Genomic DNA, 14,717 nt, shown 5'->3' with positions numbered 1-14,717 from the left:
TGAGTGAGAAATCACTAAAACCCTTCCATGGACTAAGGTATGAGAGTCATATTAAAGTCCTAGGATTGAAGCAAGTTGTGTAATTTAAGTTGTATATGTTTTGAGAAAACATATTACATGAGAAATGCATCAATTTGCAGAATTATGTTTAAAATAGAAATTATCATTTCTCTTATTTAATTATGGTTTTGGAAATTAAATAAAATGTCCAAAATAATTATGAATTTATGGGCTCATCAGGTTGATGACCTGGTGAATTGAAACCCCACAGGTGAACAAAATTCATATATTATTTAAAGTTCCTAGTTCGAGATCATTGAGCCTTGCCGACCTAGTATGTTAAGACAGGGGTTGTTGAAGGTTTGAGACGGACGCACTAAAGTCCGCCTGAGTTGCAGAAGGATGCCTCCCAGTAGATTGCAGCTCGAACGACATCAAGACCAAGCTGGTGAATTGAGAACATTGCACATCCGGATTTCGCCCAAATGTAGAAGTGCCTAGCTGATTTTTGGCGCTCTTTGAAAGAGGTGGTTAGTTCGATCACCGAGCGTTCACTACCACTAACAGTTGTGGTACCTTTTTCGTATTCGAGGTTTCCTCGTCCGTATTATTCGGATTATAGGGAACTCGAGGATTTACAGCGTGTAGGTCATACGCTTGCATTGTATACTTGTCCATCGTACGTTTATATTGTATGCACCATGTTCGATTGTATGGGCAGAGAAGAATAGGTGGGGGTGAGTGGGTACACACTAGAAATGGACCCACTTCATAAAGATGAGAACTAGTCTTCGTCCACTCTAGACTCCTTAGTCTCAGGAGAACGATCGGCCTCATGAGGAGATACGGACGAGGCCGAGTGTTGAGTTAGTTTGTATTTTAAAAAAAGGGAAATTCTACATGGTGGCCTTCAGGTTTCAATATTTCTACGTTGAATACACTTTTTTCCAACTCTCTCAAGTGGCCCTATGGTTTTGCAAAATTATGTATAGTGTCCTTTTTTTAGTTTATGGCTAACTTTTATAATTTAAATGGTTAACCTAAAGTTTTTTACTTTAAAAATTAATTCAATTATATTTTAAAATAATAAAAAAAGGAAATTAAAAAAAAACATCCATACCCACGACCACCTTCCCACCACCACGTCCACCATCCACAACCCCAACCCCCTTACACCGCCGGCGCCGAGAATCCCTTTTTTCCGCGCTGGCGGCCTAGTCCCCCTACCTACTGAACCCACCATGGCACCACCTGAACCCTATATCCCAAACCCGAAACCCCCAAATATCCAACCTGAAGCCCCTTAAAAACCCTCTCCCACCACTTTAAACCCCGAATCAGGCCCTCCCCCACCCTTGAAACTCCGACGCCCAAGGTTTCGAGGGTGGGAAAGGTCTGTTTTGGGGTTTAACGTGGTGGGGGAGGGTTTATTCAGGTTTCGAGTTGGATATTTGGGGATTTTAGGTGATGGGTTTAAATGGTAAGGGAGAGGGGGGATAGATTGCCAGCGTCGACGTGGCAAAAGGTTGTCTGGGTGGCGGCGAGGGGTTGGGGTGGGCTGGGTTGTCGGAATGGTGAAGGTTGCCGCCTTGCGGGATGGTGGTGGTGGGGAGGGTGGTCGTAGGTTAGGGTTTTTTTTTTTTAAAAAAAAAAAAAGAATTTGATTTTTTGTACAAAAAATTAATTATGGTTAACCAAAAAAACAAAAGGTTACCATAAAACCCAAAAAAGGGCGCTATACTTCATTTTTCAAAACTTGGGTGCCACTTGAGAGAATTGGAAAAAAGTGTGTCTTCCACGTAGAAAAATTGAAACCTAGAGGCCACCATGTAGAATTTCCCAAAAAATAAAACAAGTATATAAAATAAAAGAAAAATGGAAAGACTTTGAAGATCTTGAACGAAGTTGATCGAAAAACTCAAAACTTTTGATCGGAAACCTCAAATACTCGGCTAAGCTCTTAAAGATTCGAAGGAAAGTAACTTTCTCTGTTTAGAAGGCTCTGACTTCTCTCTAGAAATTGCAAATTTCCAAAGTAATAAAGTGAAGTCAAACAAGCTATATTTATTGTCAAAAATTAATGAGGGTAAGACTGTAAAATTGTCGTTCCCGCCTAGAAGCTTAAACGGTAAACTTTCAAAGAGTTTAACCTAGAAGCTGAACGGTTAAAAAACCGCTCCGTCATTTGAGACGGAAAGCCGAACAGTCATCATAATGGTTCATCAAAACAGATGGTAACCTTGGAAATCGAACCATCATTTCAGAAAACATGGATGACAGCTGGTCTCTTCAAAAAATCATTCGACACTCACTGTTCGCCTGATTTAAAGACTTAAAATTCCACCACTGAAATCAGGCTGATCGGACAAGGCACCAGCCCAGATGGGAAATCCCCATGGAAGACGGACGACATTATCCGTCCATTATCAAAATAACGGATGCTCAAAAAGCCAAAGTTCTCGGCTATATTCGGACGAGAGAAATGAAAAGAGGAGGTGGCCCGTATGGTACTAGTCACCCCCTCTGAGGGGAAAATGTTAAAGGTAAAAATACTCCCAACACGTGGTCCAATCCCATAGTGTCACGTAGCCCAATTAAAGGGCAACACGTATCGCTATAGGAAGATGACACGTGTAAAACCCTAAGAGAGCGCTTGAAAAGAGAGCAAAAGGAGACACCTTACATCAAGAGGCCCAAATCTCGAGAAATTAAAGACGCAAAACGGCGCCCCAGGTGAACACGTGCCCATTCTTGATTGCGCCACCTGCCAGGGCACGCCATCCTAGGTCACTAACCCTAAGGGGCACGCTTTCCCACCTCTATAAATTATGATAGGAGGGTTGGATTGTGACATGACATTCTAAGAGCATTGAATAGCTCCAACTTCTTTCAACTTCTCTCTCTAAATTACTTCATTTTCCGATCACTAACTTGATCGTTGGAGGCGAATATACTGATAAATGAAATATTCGTTGTTTTGCAGGGGTCCGCGTCCATCCAACTGTATTCAAGACCAGTATCCTGAGGAAATCTAAAAAAATCCCAAAACAATTATTATTATTATTATTATTATTATTATTATTATTATTATTATTATTATTATTATTATTATTATTATTATTATTATTATTATTATTATTATTATTATATCTCAAAAACTAATAAAGTCATACAACCTACAAAAAAATTAGTGGGAAACAGAGATACAATCTGGGCCCCCACTCCTCTAGCTATAGAAAAGCCTATCCTAGTAAAAATATGAGCAGCAGCACGTGACCCAATGTCCTGAGTCGTTGAGAATTTCTGAACCTGCTTCAGCAACGCAACAACCTCCTTTTCTAATTCCACAAACGAAGAAAATTAGAAGGGAAGGAATCCATATCCAATAGCTCGACAACTAGACTCATACTTGACCCACTTCCGATGAGCTGCATCGACCATAGCCCGTCCAGGAACAAAATTAGATAACCCCGATTGTGTCAAAAGAGAAGACCCCGTCAAATAACACATACATCACGACCACGATCCCAGGAACAAAGTATCACAACTGCAGGTCTAAGGGCTCCGTCGTTCCCTCTAGACAACCCAATGTCAACCTCCTTTCTAGCTGAAATCCCATATCGATAACAGATATCAACAAGAGTATCCTAAACAAAAACCTACAAAGTTAATCAATTTACAAGAAATTAGTGGGGAGCTAGGATATAATCTAGGCCCCCACTTCTCTAGCTATAGCGAACCCACTCCTGCTGAAGATGTGAGCAGCTGCACAAGCACCTATATCCTAAGTCCTTGCAAACTCCTAAACCCAACGTCAAGTCAACACGCGCATCAAGGCCTCTATTCTAAGAATAAAGCAACAAATCTGCAGGTCGAAGAGCCCCATCATTGCCTCCAGTCAACCCAACGTTAACCTCCTTTCTCGCAGAAATCCCTGACCGAAAAAAAATATCAACAAGGGTGTCGCAAATAACTTTATGCCGATGTTTAATACCCAGCACAGGATACTGCATGATCTCCAAATGATTCCCCATCGAAAACCCTTGAGCAAGGGGAATGCGGTGCCGAAACCGAGAACAATGGAACACCCAATCTGAAGCAAAGAACAGAACGATAAGCCTTACCATTCATAGTCTAACCAAACCCCGATATTATTATTATTATTATTATTATTATTATTATTATTATTATTATTATTATTATTATTATTATTATTATTATTATCATTATTATCATCATTAAAACCTACAAATCCAATCAATTTATAAAAATTGGTAGGGAGCCGAGACACAATATGGGCCCCCACCCCTCTAGCTATAGCAAACCCGATCCTATTGAAGATGTGAGCAGCTGCACGAGCACCAATATCCCGTGTCTTTAATTAGATCAGATTGGATGAATGAGTAGCTTTTAACACCTCTAGTTGTGACTTATGAGGTGGGGAATGAGCATGAGCACGAGCATGAGCATGAGCATGAGCACGAGCATGTACACTACTAACAATATGTTATACTCCGTACTCATTATTACTCTGTACCATATCAAGCACTCCGTTTATCCCCATTTTTTTTTGTCCCATTTAACTTAACACGGTTTTTACACGTATTAAAACGTTTCTATCTCTATTTTCGTACACGTAAAAACTATAAAAAGTTGATATTAATAAAATATATACAATGAGACGAATCAAATAAAATTCCATGTGACTATATTATGTCTTGTAGAATAACAAGAATTCATGGTCAAAGTTTGACCCAACTTTTGACAATAGAGCAAAAAAAAATAGGGATAAAAAGATTACTCCTTAATATTATTGTTTTTGCCTTAATATGTATCGATTTGAGCTGGTCTATTCAGTCCCACACTCCCACCAGCAAAACACACCTGCTAAACGGCGTTAATACAAAGCAAGTCTAATTTTAAATTTTACTCCTTTTCAAACTAACTTAATATCCTCGAATTTTATGAACTCAGTCACTTTGCACGATGATTGGGAAGGTTTTGCAGTAGCTAGTCATACGGTTTGGCCACATTGGTCTACTAGAGTAATATTCATTTAAATATATGGATAACCTCATTTTTTTTATAAGAGTAACTCCATGTTGTCCATAAAATTAATATTAAGACTAGAATAGACTCGGTCTACAATAACTTATTGTAGACCCAACCTTCTAGTATACCATACGAATGTGATTATATCATACGAAATGTGATTATATTATTACAAAAGTGATTATATCATCTTGAAACTATTATGTAAATGTATCACTCAAAAAGTGAATTTATCATTACAAAAAGTATCAAATAGTAAATTACATCATTCAAAAGATGATTTTTAAATTTTATCATCCTAAAAATAATTATATAATCTCATTAAATGGTTTAATATGAGATCAAAATATGACTCATAAAAAGATAATTATATCATCTAAAAAAGTGATTATATCATCCAGAATGTGATTATATTATTTGAAAGTGTCAAATTTTGGGTCTACAATAATTTATTGTAAACCGGGTCCATACAAGATCAATTATAAAAGTAACCCAAATTTAATATGAGTAAATAAAGTAATTTAGAAATAAGTAACCCCATTTGTTTAGACGGGTAACCCCTATTATTTTGTTTTAAAATTTGAAGGAATAATTCTACATACTTAAGAGAGTAACCACTTTTTCTCATTAAGTAACCTACATACATTAAGGTAACCTCATTTGCTCATCAACGGGCTCCTATTATTAAATTAATTGACTTATAGTATGTGATTATGTGAATTGGCCACATTTATACGTCATGTGACTGGCCACATATAAGAATTTGTGTATAATATAAAGCTTAAAAAATTATCAACTCTTATGGAGTATTATCTTATCCGAATATATCAACCCTTATTTTATCTCATCTAAACTAGATTAATAATAAAATAAAAAAAAATAAAAAGTAAAAATGCTTGAAATTGAATCTTCATAATTATTTTTGTAGAATCAGTCACTCGTACTATACACGTTAACCTGGTCTAACAAGCCTTCTAATAAATTAGCCTAGGTAACAATTTGGTTAGTTTAATTGTTTAATTTAATAGTGAAGAATGTGATTTATTCATCTTTTTAAGCTAATTAGTTTTAGTCAGATCTCAAAATTACCTTTTCAATTCAACCACATTAGAATAGTAATTCAATAATAATTAATTGTACTATGTTGTTATTAATTACTTTATGTCTCCATGATTAAGAGTTGCGAGTTGGATGAATAGTTGAATAGAGACAAATCTGTAATACGTTTCATATAATGTTGGCATAATTTGTTCCAAATTGTTTAATTACAAATAATGATAGAAGTTGATATGTATCTTTCACTTTTAAAAATTTGCCAACTCTCACCATCTCTTAAGTTGACCCAGTTATCCAATCAACATAATTTTTTTTGTTTTTTTTTTTTTTTTGCCCACATTACATTGGTTGATACGTTCTTCATATACCATGAGTCCATGAGATAATTATCAGTGAATTGACCAATGATGTCTTTGCCAGCTAATTTTCTAATAATTCTTGATATTTTTTTTATAAGGGACGTTATATATAAATATATAATTTATTGAGATTTAGGTAATCACTAATTCTTAAAATTCATATATCACCAAAAAAAAAACTAAAGCGAATGGGTAGACTACTTTATAAATACAAGTCCTATATATACGCAATGCATGCATAGATATCAATATAGATAAATTGGTATCAAATTTTCAAAATTGGTTCATTATAATTCAAGTTGACAAAATTATGACATGAATTGCTAAGCATACATGTAAAAATGTCTTGTTTTAAAAGCAATCAAATTCAACATAAGAATATTTTCTTTATTTTTTTCTTAATACGGAGTACATAATAACCATTTAATTTTAGTTTGTACTGCTGATTTTATCAAAGATTCTTTTATATCTAGAATTTTTATTAAAATAGGCAAACACACTAACACAAGTTATATTCTCAAATACAATTTCACCAAATTATAAAAAAAGAAATAGTCAAATGTAGCTTTTACATACTCTGCACTATAATCCAAAAGTATTCAACACCACAAGATTTATGATTGTTCAATAGCCTTCTAGCCGATTTAGTTTGCACCAACTTTTCATTATTTTTGGAGCATAACTCATCCATCTATCATCTTTTTATGAGTAAAGTTTCATCTTTTACAAAGTATCATTTCAAAAAAAAAATGTACCATAAACAATACTCTTACATATTTAAATATTTTGGTGCGTCATTGTTCGTCTCAAGCTTACAACAATGGTATGTCAATTGTCAAGTGGTAGTAGATTAATGAGGTATGGTCCGTACAGACATTTTTTTTTTTTTTTTGACAGGACATACTGTTGATTTCGAAGTAAATAAAATTAATAGAATTTTATTTATTATTATACGAAAGTTAATGCTATATGTAACCTTTAGGGTTAAAAATAAATATTTTTTTTTTATTGTTTAATATGTTATCTTATTTGGTGAAGTATAAAATTAGGAATGCATGTATGATAAAATCACGCCCCAAATATTGTATTAATGTTATATTTTTATTTATTTATTTATTCCACTCTTAGCTCCTTATATGTAGCTCTAAGAGTTATGTATAATATTTTTTCAAAAAAATTGTATAATATTTTCCTTAAGTTAGTTATAAGAAAGCTATGCATTTTTATTTAATTGATCACCCTTCAAATATTTAATACATCGATTTCGTCAAAATAAAATGAATACATAGATCAATGGTTTTTTTTTTTTTTTTGACAAGATAGATCAATGTTGTTAAAAATTATTTATGTTTTATAAATTGCGTGATTGGGCTCCTTATATCTCATTAAAATAGTTATGAGAGGTTATTAATTAATCGTAAATTGAGCAAATATTTAAATTAAAAAAAATACAAGTGACTAATTTTAACCCAACTTAACAAGTGTCATTTTATTCTCTAATAATTTCACCATAGAACGAAAGTCTTTGATTCTTTTTATTCTGATTCGGTGAAATAATTTTCCTTGCTCAATATTCAATAAGGAGTATTTGCTGTTGACCGCATATTTATACATTTAATACACACGGCTAATAGTTGGGCCATGAATACAATAAAACATATGCACAAATATATAGTCCTTTAATTTAGAATTTTCTTGCATAAATATTCTTCTTCGTCCTATGTCATAGATATTGGTCTATTGTTGATATTAGAAGGTTGATTCATACCAATTCAAGTATTAAACCACGACTTTAATTGCTTAATTAGTCCATTTTGGCCGACGTTTACTAATGTATGTGTAGTACTTCTTTGTATATGGTTATTAAAAAACCATTATTATAAATGCACCCTATATTTTACAAAAATTATGTTCATTTACTATTTATGCGCTTAAAATGTAAAACAAATTTACTGAGTATTATTTGATACTTCGTAATGAATACGTGAGAAGGAAAAAAAATTGTATTTACTATTTATGAGCACAAAATGTAAAACAAACTAAACATATATAATAAATGAAATACAACATTAATTGTATTTATTTTTAAAATTGTATTTAATCGACACATAGTATAGTTTTATCATAAATTCAACATCAATTTGAGAACATAGTTTCAAATATTGATTGAAATAGTAAGGCAATACCAATTGCGCGTATATTAAAAATTTCTATGTTTGTGAATAGTAATCAACTGAAATATGTTGCTCTAATAGTCTAGACTCTAGAATAGTGGGTATTTTAAGATCTAGATAGTGGATTATACTTGTATGAATTAGCAACAACAAAAATCGAATTAAGTAGTGGTAAACTCCACTTACACCTCTTAATTAATTCCATAATTTAGACTTAAATAACTAAATAAGGGTAATTAGTCCAAAACCAAGCTATGCCCACTTAGGCCACCTTACCAATATTAAGGAGAAATTAGGGAAAAAAAAAACTACAAAAACCAAACTTAAAATGTACACTAATTAAGTACTAATACTAGTCAAGAATCACGCACATATACATGTGCTTTTCATGATACCCTCATAAAAAATATAGACCTATATATTTTTATCTTATGCTTTAAATTTGCACGTCTCTTCTAAATGTATATCATTACTTGACCTTAAACCCCTTTTCTTCTCCTCTCTATCTCCCTCTCTTTCAATCAAACATGGCACCATTGTCGTTGACACAATGGTGCATCAACCTACGACGTCGAAAACCGCCACCGTTGTCCATGCTACCAATATGTTTAGCTTGTGTAACTAGCTTTCTCATCCTTTTGTACATGTCTTACACCTTTGACAACTTCTTTCATCTTACAAAAATTTTTCCTGCTGACACTCCTTCACTTGTAAAACTACCAAAGCAAAATGATAGTATTAGTGATGATTCAGTTACATTTGAGGATCAAAATGGGCCTCCGATTACTCGAATCCTCGATAAGACTCGTGATTCGAGTAGTGTTAATGTTAATGAAGATGATCATTTGATTGTTAATGATACTCAAGAAAATTCAGAGATACCGAAGAAGTTAACTTCACCACCAAAACGTAAGTATATATTTTATTTTTCTATTATTTGGTTTATTACATTTATTTCTATTATTTTGCTACTTTGCTAGTATTCCAGTTTCTAGTACTGTATTAATTTATTTTTATTTTTTTTAATATGAGCTAATCATCCAAAGTTAATTATAGATTACGTAAGTAAACTTACTCTATATCTTTTTTTTTTTTTTTTTTTGAAAACCAACTTACTCTATATCTTGTTAATAGTTACTATCCCCATTTAATTTCCCTATGATTTGAGGTAAATATATGCATGTAAATTATAGATATACCGTAGACTTTTAAATCCCCTAAACTATTAATATGATATAAAGTTAAAAATGGCTACCATTATACTAATTTTTTATTGGTTGATTTTGATTTATTTTTTAATGTCAAAAATCAAAATTAATTATAATTCGTTTATCTCATTTTGAAATTCAATTATTTATTTTGAAATAATATTTTTGATTTTTTTATAATTTTCCTAATTAATTTTTAAAAATTAATTTTTTATTATTACTTATATTACAAAAAAATAATTCATAAATTAAGTATGAAGATATAAATAAAATTAAAAATAAAATTTTAAAATAAGAAAAAGCATTTATAATTAAATTTGACATAAAAAAAATAAATAAAAAGTTAGCCAATAAAGAATTTACAATTGTAGTCATTTTAAGGATGACTACCATAGAATTTTCAAAAATACATGCCCACATTTTATTATTCTATCAAAATTAATGAAATAGTTCAAATTGGAAGTTGATTCTAAATTAATAAAAATTAAAAATATAAGTATAAATAAATTAATTGGATATTGTATTGATGTTATGATTTATTTACCAACTATAAAATACTGTCCATGCACAAATTTTTTTTAAAATTGTTTATTTTTTAAGTTTTGTTTAGTTGGTGAAGTCCTAGCAATATATATCGAGCTTTGTCTACATCACTTGACCTTTTTGTACCTTTCTCTACACTTCTTATATAAGAAAACAACTACTAGTTTGGAACTCAAATAATATAATGTAATATTCAAAGCAATAACCCAAACCACGGGCCATACATCACTAATTAACAATTGAATATTATATATAGTTGGCAATTTGGCATTAATATGGTCTATAAAATAGATTTGTTTTTATAAATCAAAGGACATTTGGCGTTAATATAGAAGTGATCAATAGTTTTATCTCTTGGCGGCCTATATCGAATCATATTAGAGTGAATTTACTATTGGGCCAACTGAATTTTGTATATTTGATGCTAAATTGTTTTATGTAAGAGTAATATATATAATACAACAAAAATATAATTTGGAAGGTCGTTTTCCACCAACCATTGAAATGTTTGGCCTCTAGATATACACTTCGTACGTATATCATGTTACTTGTTAGTTGTTACTTTATTTTAGAGGACTTTTTAGTTGTTACTTGTATTAGAATAACTTAAAAGATACTATATTAAAATCCAAACATTGTTTTTACCATGTAGTTTAATAAATAGATAAATAAATCATGTTATATGATTGTATAGCCATTGGAATAACTTAAAAGATACTATATTTTCCTCTCATAATGGAGTGACTACTTCATGGTTTCTTTTACACAAAACTTAGCCCATAATCTTGGTATTTTACCTTAGTCAATTTTGATCAAGAGCCATCGTCATAAGCACTTTTGATTGTATGGTCAAAAGTTATGATATTTTAAGAATTTATAATAATTTATTTTTATATATTTAAATTATAGATAACTATTTATTTTATTACTCTCTTGATCTGCTTCTTTTTGTTTGTCCTATTTGCTTTTTGCATAGTTTTCAATGCAATATTGTAATTAAAATATAAATCAAGCCATGTATTAAACAGATTTCAAGATGAATCTACAAGACTTCACATAACTTGTTTTAAAGTATATATTTATCACTAAAATATTAGATTTTATTCTAAAGATTCCAAATAAGACAAACAAATAGAAATGGAGGGAGTATAATACTTAATGTCTTGCAAAGAGTGAGGGAGAGCTCAAGTAGTTAGAACTCCCCTCTCGATTTTAAGTCTTCCTGGGAGATCGAGTCTCATCACCTGCCATTGCGGCTCTCTAAAAAAAAAACTTTATGTCTTGCATAAGTTGTTGTCGGCATAATAATCCAAGATTTGCTACATACAAGTACTACATACATTGATAATTTTGGTATTGAATTATGGATCTTACATTTGTTTTGGTTTTTTTTTTCCTTCAAAAGTGCAATTATGTCAATCTCAAAGTTTTGACAAGTTATTGTTGGTCTTTCTACGAAGTTCCACAAGCTAGAATAATTGAAATTAATTGCTAGCGAAAAAAGGAAAGTAAACCTTTTATAAAACATCATAAAATGTTACTCTCAAAACAGAAAAATAATTGTTTTCCAAAATTATTGTACTTGTCCTCTTTGAAGAATTGCATTTTATTGAGTTGATGCATGAAAGTGACTTGAAAGGTTGTTCTTTAATTTTGAAATATATTTATAGACAAGAAGACGAAGTTAAACATCGTTATTATATTACGTAAGGAATTGGAGAACATGGTTTACTCAATTGACTTATTGATGTAATTAGCATTTGATTGTGGTGTGCTTGTGTACGTTTCCATTTCAATTTCTATTTTTGTGTATCCAATACGATGATATCTTCAATAAATGTAATGAAGAAAATGTAGTAGTTAGAATTTAATGGGTACGGAGTATAAACCAACAATTATACTGAGTACAAATTAGCTTTAAGTCATATTTTACATAATGATGTGGTAGGTTGTACCACCCTATTTTTTATTTTGTTTTTCTTTTCCAGGGGCCTAGCCCCTTGTGCACCAAAAAAAAAAGAAAAAAAAAAAAACTAAGTACAAATTTTTCACAAATAATATAAATGAAGCAACATAGTCTGCTGCTTTATTGCCCTTTCTATAAATGTGGCGCGAATTAGCATTAGTGAAATTTCGAATCAGTTCCTTGACGTCTTCCATCCGTAGCTTTCCATCAGTATTTTCCATCTGTAGCCTGGACAATACTTGTGTTTTATTTTGGGGAAGGGAGAGGGGTGTACGAAAGGAGGGGAGGGTTAAGGGTTCTTCGTAGAAAAAGAGGAATTGTATAATTATATGACAAAATTAACAACGAAAATTAACAACGCAAGGAACAATAAGTTACTGCAATGAGACATTATATGCAAACGCACTAAGATATGAAGTAAGTCCTTTTGTAAGGACAAAAATAAATTTAATGAAACTGCCCGTCTGCCCATGTAATTTTATACAGTAACAATTAAAAATTTACCGCTTTTATTTGTAATTTTAATTAGTTAATGTTTCTTTCTTGCTATCACTTGTTCTACTAGCTATTGTATTGATTTTAAACACTTCGTAAAAAAAAATTCCCTTTTCTTAAGGCTATTTTTACCTCTTGCTAGTTTATATACCATCTTTATAAAGTTGATCCTTTTTATGTTTTCATTTCAGGACCCTCTATGAATAAACCACACAAGACAAAGTATGAAGAAGAAGTTTACCATGACAAAGAAATCTTCTTTCAAAACTACAATGAAATGAAAAAAACCCTTAAAATCTACATATATCCACACAAAAAAGGTGAACCGTTTGCTCATGCCCTACTTCCAACAGATGATCACTATAAACCTGGTGGTAACTATGCAAGTGAAGCATACTTCAAGAATGTACTCTTCAAGAGCCATTTCGTCACCAACGATCCCTCCGAAGCAGACCTCTTCTTCTTGCCCTTCTCCATTGCTAGCTTGAGGCTTGACCGAAAGATCGGAGTTGGTGGCCTTTCGGATTTTATCCTTAACTATATGACCAACATTATTCAAAATTACCCTTATTGGAATCGAACCGGGGGTGCTGATCATTTTTATGCTGCTTGCCACTCTATTGGTAGGGTTGCTATGGAGAAGGTTGGTCAAGTGAAAAGTAATGCTATCCAAGTAGTTTGCTCATCTAGTTATTTTCTTACCAATTATTTTGCTCATAAAGATGTTTCCCTCCCACAAATTTGGCCAAGGCATGAAGAGCCTCTAGATCTTGCTTCACATTCTAAAAGGTAAGAATTAATAACTACTCCGTATTATATATTTCGTACTTAAGAATGAAAAACATGTTACAATATTAATTAAAAAATCAGTTTTAAAAAATCAGTATGAACATTCATGTAAATGGTGCAACATTGGCTAGTGTTGGAAAAACATTTCAACTTTAACTAGTAGTAAAAGAAACTGCAAATTTGTTCATATATTCTTTCTACTCCAATAAATATAAACTAATTTGTTAAACATGTAAAATTAAAGCTATTTTGCAACATACTAACATAGCATATGTTCGTTGTTGCATTTACACCTTAAAAAAAACCTAACACTTTATTCTTATATTTCTTGATACTCATCAGAAAGAAACTGGCCTTCTATGCCGGAACAGCAAACTCACCACTACGAAAAGCAGTGGTGCAAACATGGGAAAATGACTCTTCCATCTTTGTTCACGGTGGGAGGTTGAAAACACCATACTCGGAACAACTCCTAGGAAGCAAATACTGCCTACACGTTAAGGGATTCGAGGTAAACACGGCTCGAGTAGGGGATGCATTTTACTATGGATGTGTACCGGTCATACTAGCAGACTACTATGATCTCCCATTCATGGACATCATAAATTGGAAGAGTTTTTCCGTCGTTATTACATCTTCAGACATCCCTTACTTGAAGAAAATTTTACAAAGTATAAGCCCAAAGAGATACTCAGTTTTGCAAGCTAATGTTTTGAAGGTTAGGAAGCATTTTCAGTGGAATAATTCTCCTCTTGACTTTGATGCTTTTTATATGGTTATGTATGAACTTTGGCTTAGAAGAAGCACCATAAGAGTCCTGTATTAATATTCTATAAGGTCATTTAAATTAGTTGATGTAAATTGTGGTTAATAATCTTTGTAATAGTAACTAAATTAATTAAAAGAGGTCAATTGAATTTGTAGCATCTTGAAATAGCAGCTGTACATGTAGAATTGAAGGATAGAATTAAAGATAAATTTTTATGCATATTTTGAGGTGTCCTATGGAGTGGTCAGTGTTGTCTACTCCGAATATATCAATACGAAATTAACAAAATTCCACGTAACAAAATTA

The 14,717-nt window shown here is 32.0% G+C and overlaps 1 protein-coding gene across 1 annotated transcript; it reads left to right on the top strand.

Annotated features, from left to right (window-relative positions):
- Positions 1 to 9,134: 9,134 nt before the first annotated feature.
- LOC145584219 (putative glycosyltransferase At5g03795) lies at positions 9,135 to 14,573 on the top strand. The gene is made up of 3 exons (XM_081641117.1): positions 9,135 to 9,550; positions 13,045 to 13,642; positions 13,985 to 14,573. Exons 1-3 carry the CDS (start codon positions 9,169 to 9,171, stop codon positions 14,466 to 14,468), a joined length of 1,464 nt encoding a protein of 487 aa, XP_081497243.1. The 5' UTR covers positions 9,135 to 9,168; the 3' UTR covers positions 14,469 to 14,573.
- The last annotated feature ends 144 nt before the right edge of the window (positions 14,574 to 14,717 follow it).

Source organism: Chenopodium album, chromosome 2, assembly GCF_948465745.1.
Source record: "Chenopodium album chromosome 2, dcCheAlbu1.1, whole genome shotgun sequence".
NCBI lineage: Eukaryota > Viridiplantae > Streptophyta > Magnoliopsida > Caryophyllales > Amaranthaceae > Chenopodium > Chenopodium album.
This window is presented reverse-complemented; position numbering and strand designations above follow the sequence as displayed.